This window comes from Bombyx mandarina, chromosome 21, assembly GCF_030267445.1.
Source record: "Bombyx mandarina strain Sakado chromosome 21, ASM3026744v2".
Lineage (NCBI taxonomy): Eukaryota > Metazoa > Arthropoda > Insecta > Lepidoptera > Bombycidae > Bombyx > Bombyx mandarina.
The window spans coordinates 5,137,034-5,147,747 of NC_143227.1; the positions used below are offsets into that span (position 1 = coordinate 5,137,034).

The 10,714-nt window shown below is 39.3% G+C and overlaps 1 protein-coding gene across 1 annotated transcript; it reads right to left on the reverse strand.

Annotated features, from left to right (window-relative positions):
- Positions 1-1,401: 1,401 nt before the first annotated feature.
- On the reverse strand, positions 1,402-10,325 carry LOC149500446 (uncharacterized). The gene is made up of 4 exons (XM_089736348.1): positions 10,322-10,325; positions 3,766-3,849; positions 2,126-2,313; positions 1,402-1,593 (listed from the first exon to the last, which is right to left on the reverse strand). The coding sequence occupies exons 1-4, from the start codon at positions 10,323-10,325 to the stop codon at positions 1,402-1,404; spliced, it is 468 nt and encodes a 155-aa protein (XP_089592474.1).
- Positions 10,326-10,714: the final 389 nt, after the last annotated feature.

Below are 10,714 nucleotides of genomic sequence, written 5' to 3' on the forward strand. Positions count from 1 at the left end.
TGGGAGTTAGTAGATTCTGGTGGCAACACCTCTTGTGAGTCCGCACGGGTAGGTACCACCACCCTGCCTATTTCTACCGTGAAGCAGTAATGCGGTTCGGTTTGAAGGGCGGGGCAGCCGTTGTAACTATACTGAGACCTTAGAACTTATATCTCAAGGTGGGTGGCGCATTTACGTTGTAGATGTCTATGGGCCCCAGTAACCACTTAACATCAGGTGGGCTGAGAGCTCGTCCATCCATATAAGCAATAAAAAAAAAGACAAAACTGACAAGGTGGACCCTGTGCGTCCACAGTATGTCTCCCGAGACGACATCCTTTGGAATCTTACAAGCGAATAAAATCCCGTTCTAACATCAGGATTGGTCGGCAAAGTCGGACTTTCGGTGCGCATTATGCGATACAGTTGAGTTAATACCGATAAGTAGTTAAGTAAGTTTGGTCTAGCCACTGTGGTGTATGGAGCCCTTATAGGCCTTGTGTGGCGCACGCTACGCTCTTTCTTTCGTGCCTTTCTCAAGGCGTAGAATGGACTGTGGAAGGTGAAATTGAAGGAGGATCTCGATCATCCTCTTCTTCTCTGAAAGCACTAGAGTCCCATATATCCCGATACGTTATCATCTTGAATGGGTGTCCGTAATAGGAATCACCAGCTATGAAAGGTTCCAGACTTCACTATGCCATAAAGAAAAATATTCTGTGATTTTTCTGAAGGTTAAAATTATGCAAGCGTAACGTTTCTGTTAAGAATTGGGCAAATCACAAGAATGATATAAATGGATTATCCATGGATACAAAAGAGAAAAGCGCCACGATATTATTTGTCTACTGCTCCTCGGGGTTGATCAAGAGTGTAAGATGTAGTTTCTTACAGAGCCTTCAGTTAATTTAGTTTCGACAAGCTTATTTCTTATTTAGCGTATTTCTTACAACAAAAGTACCAGTTCTATTTTCTGCAATGTCTAATGTGGCTATCGTCTTAAGGTATGTCAACCAATAATACGAAGAAATTAAATTAAATTACTTTTTTGTGATAAATGCTATCTTAGAACTTTAAGGTTTATGCTGGGAATTTTCATATGATAAAATAGCAGAATCCGATGAATCTGGTACATTGGAGTTGTGTTACAAAAATAGAAAAAGGATAGATTTGTTAGATAGCTGGATAGATAGATTTGTTTTCTGTCTGTCTGTTTGTTCAATCACGCACATCTCTGGAAATATTGAGCGGGTTTTCATGTAATCTTCACAAAATATAGGTTTTGTTTCATTAAAATATTGGGAAATAATACAGGATACCTAATTATATAAGACAACTTGAAGCGCGATTTAGATCTTTAATCAGTTTATTCTATGTATTCAGATACGACTTATTAAAAAGTAGAAATAAATTGAGTTTCTCTCATCTAAGTGGCAATGCTTTATTTAAATTCATCATTTTGTTCTTGTAGTCAGTGCAGTTACTTGAGAACAATACAGCCTTTACATTCTTGAATTTGAACGGTTTGCGAGTACGGTGTATCAATCCCAAGCCATGAAGTGTTGCATGTGCCACTTCTGTTGGTAACGTGCATAGAGGGGTTATTAATATCGTCTGAAATACGAGAGAAGATTATGATCATTGGTAACAATGTTATATAAGTAGCAATAAGAACGGAAGTGTGAGATATCAAACTAATTTCTAAGCTCATTTGACCTCTACAATTTTCAAATGTAGCTATCTCGCTCTTTACTTAGCTTCTCCCTCTTGTTTTCATAATAGTTTTCGATGAAGTGCATGTTCATATTAAATAATGCTTATCAATTAATTAAGTGTTTTAATTCATATATGAAAGGAAGTCACTTAAAAGGTTGAAGCTAAGGAATATGCTCAACTTAATCGCGAGCATGAGGTGAGATTATCTTCAGTAGAAATGAACTTCTGATTCGTTTGTGTTGAGGGATTTTAAATTTTATAGTTTTTGCGTATGCTTAATCTCTCAATGAGTTACTTAAGCAGTCCTCATTCACGTAATGATCTTTGAACTTCAATAACCACTTATCTCTTTGGCCATATTTTAATAAAATAATGTCAAAACTGCAATAATTTATTATACAAGTAAGAACTAAGTCGTCAATGTACGTACTCTTTTCCCGGACGGCTTCGTGAAATAGGACAGGCAACAGTTCTCGAGAACTTCGGAGTAGGTGTAGTACAGGTAGGTTGTGTTCATGGTTGCCAATGTCACAGGATTATGCTCTTTAAATCGTAGGCACGAACGTTCCTTAATGTGATTTAGGCCTCTGTACACAACGTTCTTCAGGGTTCTGAAATCTTGAAAACCATCAATGTGTGGCGAGTGGGCAAGTCAACTCGCACATCTCAACACAGCACAGAAATCATACTATTTTACGTCACATCAGATGATCCGAGTCCCGTGTGCAAAGACTGTTAAACCACGCCCCCTGCAACATGTCGCCGGCGCATCTTATTTGTCGAAGTGGGAAAGACACAAGATGGCCACGCTTTGATCTATTGTTCTTCAGGCGGAGGACATGTTGAAAGGGGCGGCAACTCCTGCGCAAATTATTATTGACTATATGTTATAGTTATAGTTATAGTTTTTACTATAAATACGATTGTGCCGTAATTGTGACACAGACCATCTGGAATACTTCAAATGTATCAAACCTTAAACTACATCGGTATCATTTTTGGAATGGAGTAGTACCTCATCGGACCTTTGGTTGGCGGGCTGTCTTGCGGATCTAGACCGATGAGAGTGTAACAATGAAAAATTACACAAAATACCGACATCTTTTTGTAATTATTTTTGAGACACTTCCCGATCATCTAGGATACAGATTTTTTTTCTCACTAATATTCCAAACACGTATCTGCAATACCAACTTTGTTTGCATTTATTCATATTTTAGGATTCGTTTAATTATTTTATGTTGACTATTTATTTAATCTATACTAATATATAAATCTACAGTGGTTTTTACGGACGTTCGATTATAACTACTGAACCATGCATCCGATTGACTTGAAACTTGGTATCCATAGAAAAAACATGTACTTAATGCATAGGCTAATATTTATATGATTGTTGGACTCCCTAATAATAATGAAAATAAATAATAATGTTAATTTTAAATGCCGAGCGAAGCGGGCGAGTACGACTAGTCGCTACTAAATACAAATACAAAAAAAGATAATAACATTGCATATTAAGGAACTCCATTCCAATCGGGTGTATATAAGACACCTCTCTCTTTTTTTAATATTGATTTCTACGTGAACAGAAAAATGAATTAAGGCTCGTAAAATAAGGTACAAAATATCTATAAGTTACTGAGTTTAGAACTATATGTAATTGTACTATGAAAAGCTGTATCTTTGCGTATCTTTTTGGGTACCACTAATAGTGATTAAACTCATAGAATAGAAAATATTGGATGAATTGTGCTAAAGACATTTTTATATACCTAAGCATAAAAATTCCGAACAGCATTCGGACCAATAGTCTACCGAGCTATGTAGAAGATCTTCCGTCTTTTGTCCTCCCCAAAACCACCATCAATTTTCAAGGCGATTGTTTCCAAATTGTGGTTTTCATGTCTCAAGGCAGGTGAAGAACTCGCACCCTGATGTCAATGGACTGTTGTGTAATCTTAAGACATTAGTGATTTTGCCTACCCACCTAAGTAAGGGATTTCCAAGATACCAAGTAAATAAACTTAAATTTTTCTTTAAAAAACGGTTAAAATATAAAATCCTCACTCGTCGAATAGAAGTTAAACGTAAAATCTATGCCTCCGTTGCTCCAGTGACACGGCCAATTTTCAGGTAGATCGTAATCCGGATCTGTAATAAATTGAAAGCGGACATTTAAAATAAATTAAGAATTTCCCCCGAACACCCGTTGAGATTCACGCAAATTGTTTTAACGGACCATTGTTTGTGGGACAAGACTGTGAAATAATTACATTGAGATTGTAAAGTAAAATACAGGTTTTAATGATTGCGTTCAGTTGAACGTAACGCCCTAGCATCATGGGCGCTTTTGAGTAACGATTTCGCAATAAAATATTGTAATTTAAATTCTCAGATTTTATTTGACGGAGGCATGTAAAATGGAAATAAAGTAAATAGAAAATGCCGACGACAGTGAATTTTTTAAAACGCTTTTACTAGCTTGGTCTGAATGTATGTAAAATAATCTTTGAACGTTATTTTCATCGACGTGAATACTTAAAGGACTGACGACAGTGCAATAATATTATAACTTCGAAAGGATAAAAAAAAATTAAATTCATTGTTAAATCGCTTTGCTATTTTTAAGGGTGTTAATTTTATTGTTAAACAATGTATATTGTAATCAAAAATTGTTGACCGTTAGCAACGAAATAGGGTCATACTTTAAAATACGTAATTATTGCCGAACTTTTGTCCACGTCCCATTCTATCTTTTGTTATATAATATTATTGAAAATGTGCAAAAATCACAAGACAATTACGACTTTGATCACATGTCTTAGTATTTACGGTGTGATATAAGCTTAAGTACTCGTTCATCCTGATTTTTTTTTATTGCTTTTGTTGGCAGACGAGCATACGGCCCACCTGATGGTAAGTGGTCACCTCGCTCATGGACGTCAGCAATGCCAGGGGCAGAGCCAAGCCGCTGCCTATCATAATGAACCGAGCCAAGCCTATACACATTTTTTTTTTGGTCAGGAGCAAATCGCCGGACTTCCGCCCTTCTCTGGGGATGCCGGGCGGGGTATGTCAGAGTCGAACTGAATAAAACCTCCTGTCGCTCAACAACCAACGTCCAAACCTCGCATGAGACAAAACTCATGAAAAGGCAAAGGGGGGAAAGTGAAGCGTTTAGTGCGGAGCACATCTCTCCCATCACCCTCCCCCTCGGGACGCCGGACTGGCGGTCGTCGGCGCCACGACCACCAGCCCTCTCGGTTGGCAGACTGTCCGAAGCCCGCCCAGATGGCGCCGGTTAGAGTGGGTTACCCTGCGGAATACCCCGCTTGGCCAGAACCAGCGTGGGTCGAGGATAGTCGGCCTTCCATCACCCGGATGCTCTTGCGTAAAACGCGTGCAGAGTAGCTTGCACGTCGTCTTTTTAGGCCCCCCTCGCCGTTCCCCAGACCGACATGTGAGGGGGACCCGAAACACTTAAAGGGCCAGGGCTTGGGCGACATCCGCCTCCCTGGCCCCCGCTCGACGGCGGCGGGATTGTGTGTCTCTCACGCGCCCCGCTGCCTCCTTCTGCGAGATGGTGCACTCGCAGAAGTCGAGCATCACCTTCCACGACTCGTCGTCGCCAAGCATCGATGCCAGAACACTCGGCAACGACAAGTCGGTTCCTATTTTTGCGACGAGGACACGACGCCACCCCTCCCATGCGGGGCAGGCGACGAGCGTATGCTCTGCCGTGTCCAAGTCGCAACCACAATGGTGGCACTCTGCCGTCGGCTCGGCTGTGATCCGGTGCAGGAACTCACCGAAACAACCATGCCCAGTGAGCAACTGCGTGAGCCGGAAAGTGAGGCGTCCTCTTAGCGCCTCTGCTTCCAGAACCCAAGGCGGCGTCCCAGCCAGTACACACACCGCCTCAAAGGAGATGGTGCGATAACCACGGATGACCCTGACCGCGATGGTGCGTTGCGGCCGTTGCAGCAGCTTCGCTACCCCCACGGCCAGGGACTGGCCCCACACGGGCGCCCCGTATAGGGCCTTTGATCGCACCGCCCCCGTATAGAGCCGGCGCGTTACCTGGTCAGGCACCCCGACGGTGGGCAGAAGCCGGCTTAACGCGGCGGCCACCCCCAACAAACGAGGGACCAGGTTCTGAAAGTGAGCACGGAAGGTAAGCCTATACACATAGCATACATAGCACAGCCATAATACTAGTCATGATTATTTTCGTCGGATCTAAACTTTTAACTTCCTGTAGATACACTTTCAATTGGATGCGATCGCGAAAATGAGTTGCTTTGTTTGAAGTCTGTTCGCTCGTTACCGCGAAGGCTAATGAATAATTTCTTGTACCGAAAGAGTTTTCATCCTTTGACTAGGAAGCGTTTCGTTATTTAAACTTCGCTCGAGAGGAGATCGCTCGCTTTCCGACCGTTATCTGAATTGCTTACTTGCCTTAAGTAATTTTATATTACAGAACCAGTAACCACTGCTTGGGTTGGTACTTGGGTTTGAACAACAAGAGTTTGGTCGTTGCAAATAAGTTTTTTTAGGTTAAGAATTAGATAGGAGCCAACTTTATTAATTGCCTAGTTTGACTGAATGTCTCTGGTCATTTATTTTTTTCTAGTGTCTGTCATAATTTTTGATAAAGCCCGTAGATATAAAAATGCACAGTGAGTGATATAAGGTTCAACTTTTACTGTTGCACTGACCATTTTTATTGTAATGTTGACCATGATAAAATACTTGAAACGTGTACACGAATGACTTCCATTATGAATAAAAAATACTACCAGTAAAATGTTTAAGAATAATCTTAGAAGAAACGAAAATAATACAGATAACTATATAATAAATAATAATGGTTACCTTTAAGATATTGCTTTTAGCGCTAAGAGCACACACAGCTACCTCTGCCTATTGATGTAAATTATCATTTGAATTTAGGAACAATCATTGGATTTTGATTAAATTAAAAATGATTAAAAGAAACGACTAACAAAACTGTGATAGTAAGACTGTAGTCAGTGGGACAAAGTATAATAGGCTAGTGTTTCGACAAAGAAGTTTCTCTAGAAATTTGATTAAAGGGTACCGCAAGGCTTTTAGTTCTTCTAGAAAAGACATGCTCTAAAGTTGGAGTATTTCCAGTGAACTTGTAATAATGAAGATAACGTGTTGAATTTAATTTGTTTTCTCCTTTACAAAGACATTGTTTTTTTTTATAGCTTGTGAAGCAATTATCAGCAGTGCCGGTAACACAAGGATTTAATTTAAAAAATGTTTCATTTTATTCATTCATTATTTGAAGATGGCCAGCGAAGATTGTAATTATATTGTGCGTTAGCTAACGGAGGCTACAGACAAGATAACATTTATTATTTATTTTGTGTTTTTCTTAGTTTCTTAGACCCGTTCTTGTTCTATCTGCTGTAAAGCGGTCGCTAGACTTCGGACCTTCAAGCGGAGGTTGGTTTTAGATTTGGATAAGACGAAGTCAGATATGAACAGTAACATGAAGATACAACTGAACGGATTAAGAATAAATGTCAGGGTTTATAGATAGCGGCGTCCTACTAATATCTCTCAATCAATATCACATTCCAGATCCGAGGATCGGGCAGCCCATCCACAATAGAATTGAGGTTTTACGTTCATTTTTCAAGGTGTCCAAATATGTGACCAATTAAAACCCCACGAGCAGAAAGCTCGTCTGTCTATCTAGTATTTATCTTCTTGAGTCGTAGACATAATTTAAAACTAATTTTAAACTAATTTTTATTTAACTCGTTTTATTTTGTCATTGTATTATTTAAGACGTTTTGTCGATGCACGGACATCGACGATCGCGCGGCGCGGGCGCCGGGAGGAGGACAGCGGTGCGGGGTAGCGGATTTACACCGGCTTCGTCACTTCGTGCAGCAACGCCACCTGCGACGCTTACTTGTTTTATTCTTTTTATAAATTAACTAAATATTAATAAAGTCCACTCTTTTATTTGATAACACCGGTCTACCCCAGAGCAGTCGAAACACGTTTCAAATTAATTTCAAAGAGTTTAGACCTTAAAAGTGTTTTTTAATATTACCCATCTGGTCCATAAATAACTTGTATATGTAGTTGTTTTGGCTCCATAGACAGACAGATGCTCTGACAATTGTTCGAAACATATTATTATATTCAAACTTAGGCTGTGACTTTAATTAGCGCGATTAAGGTCCTTGCCGGATTTATTCTGTTCGATGATAGCTACCGATTCACACATTATTTGCCTTGAGGGACTGTTATTTTATACCCGCCTTTACATCTCCTGCTCATAATAAAAATTTGTGAATTTAATTCAACCAAGAATTTATTGTATATTTATACAAATTCATAAGAACGAGGAACGTTTGTAAATTGAAAATGTAATTTTTGGGCATGAAGCAAACGTGATATTAAAAATCAATTGATGTTATTGATAAATCATAGAGTTCATTAAAATACTAGTCTAATCCGGCCCAATTCGCTGACCCACCTTTGATTTGACTTTGATTCCATTGCTACCAATCTTCACAAGATGACCACTTGACACCAGATGGGCTATGAGCTCGTCCACCCACCTAGCAATAAAAAAACACCCGCTAGAGCAATCAAAAGATTTCCTGAAAATTTCAGTCAGATCGGTTCGGCCGTTTCGGAGTCCTTAGAAAACATAAGCAATCCGACTTTTATAATATACATACGTCATATGTGTAGGGGCGTGAAGCGACATTTTTACAATTATACAGGAGGTAAGCCTGGTTTTACTGGTGGTAGGACCTCTTGTGAGTCCGCGCGAGTGAGTACCACGACCCTGCCTATTTCTTCCGTGAAGCAGTAATGCGTTTCTTATTGAAGGGTGGGGCAGCCGTTGTAACTATACGTGAGACCTTAGAACTTATATCTCAAGGTGGGTGGCGCATTTACGTTGTGGATGTCTATGGGCTCCAGTAACCACTTAACACCAGGTGGGCTGTGAGATCGTCCACCCATCTAAGCAACAACAAAAAAATTTGAAGTTCAATTAAAAACATTATTTGTTGATGCTAATACCAAATAAAACGGACCTTTGTTTACAAATATAAATATCGCTTAAACCAAATAGCAATTCATTTCACGATATGAGTAGAATAAAAACGTTACTGAACACCCCGATTGGTATGCAACACTAATCAGACGTGATACGTAATTAGTAAAGCAATAACGTAAACCAAATTACAAGGGTACGACGACCAATATGTCTTAACTCCCAAAAGGGCTCGCCGCGAACTAACTCTCACTTAGAACACTGTGAACTTGTTCGATAATTTTTACAAGATGTGGTGTTTATCGACATTATGGTATTGTTACGCGCTGGGGCTCGGGATAAATAAAAACTCTACCGGAGCACAACTTAAAACTGTATTCAACACTTAGAACGCTTAAAACACTCAACAAACACTTTAAAACTCTCAATTCGCTTCTTCCGTTTCGCTTCAGGTGATCTGTTCGCTGTTTCGCTTCAAGTAGTTTCGATTATTAACTGACTGCGTGCCATCTCTGCAACGCTTTTATAGCCGATACCACATCCCTAGAATTATCGAGAATATTCCACACATCTCTAGTATTGTGTTTCCGCAATCTGACAATAGATGGCGTTGTACTTCACGAGCGTTCTAGATGCTACTAGATTCTTCGATATTGGTTCGACTGCTCGGCGATAGATGGCGTTACTATTACCGGCGTAACAGTATATTTTGTTTGTGATTGCATAATAATATATCATGTCACTATAACTACAATAATCGTCATTTCAGATTCTCTGGTCTAATAAATGGAACTGTAAAGTGTATTGTATACGACGACCTCATAAAATATTCAGAAGATTAAGTTCTAGAATTTTCCAAACAGTAAAGCTTACCAGGAAAATGGCGCGGTGGGGTATTGTAACCGGAATATGTGAGACAGTAGTTCGAAAATTGTCAAACTGCATTAGTAATGAAATGCGCAGTACCACGTCTGTTGAATACATTTAGAATTGTTTTAAGGAAGTGATGTTTCCCATTATTTCGTATTATATTTGATATTATTTCAACTTTTATCACGTAATTTAAGCAGTCCGCATTTTTTCTTTTAAATACCTGAAGCGTGCTTTGGAGATCTCGGTACTGTGTTGAAACAAATTTTAATGTTACTTGATAACTGGTAATAAAAATTGCCTTACTGTTGTTTCATTCCAAATTGTCTAAGAGCCGCGAATTTGTGAATGCAAATAATAAAGTAGGACGCCCACGTAGTGCGCTGGCGTGGTGCCCGCGTCTAGTGCATACTAACAAAATGTGCTTCTAATCATCTTACGTAATAAAATGACTACGTTTTGTTACACAGAGTATTCGCGATTATAGTGAAAATGTTAATAATTTTAGCTAATAATTTAGTCCCCTTCGGAGGCGCTCGGGCAGTTGTTAGCAAATCCCACCCCTCCTGGCTGAGCCTTTGCTCGCCCACCTGTCTTGGTGAAACTGGAAAGGCCTTCGGGCCACCAGTAATTTTTCAAACATAAAGAAAAAAAAAATCGCTCTGTATTATTAACCTGGTGAACCGCGAGCTCGTTTACCCATTTAGACAATAAAAAAATTAAATAGATAGAGTGGAAGCTTACCTGCTCTGAATAAACTGTATCTTGGTACCAGGTATGGTGAGCATAGTTCTTTTCTGACTTCATCCCGAAAATTTTGAGCACCTTGATGTAAAATGCCAAATGAAAAAAAAAAAGAACAATTTCTGATTCTTTGCACTTAAATACCACAAACTTATTAACAGCTGCGACTTCGTTAAAACCCAAGAACTTCGTAGCGTTGAACGCAAGTTAGTAAGTCTGAGGACTTTAATAGTATTTTACAGAGAACTTTGCTACTTTTAAGCAGCTTAAAACGACAATGCACTAAATAATCACAGCGTATTTATTATATAATTTAATAAAATTTGTATTGTGGTTTATATTATATAA

Excerpts from the sequence above, each read along its gene's own strand:
- LOC149500446 (XM_089736348.1), bottom strand. Across the intron at positions 2,314-3,765 it reads GTTTAACTTCTATTCGACGA|ATTTCAGAACCCTGAAGAAC; the intron begins GTGAGGATTTTA and ends ATGGTTTTCAAG. Across the intron at positions 1,594-2,125 it reads CGAAGCCGTCCGGGAAAAGA|ACGATATTAATAACCCCTCT; the intron begins GTACGTACATTG and ends CTCGTATTTCAG.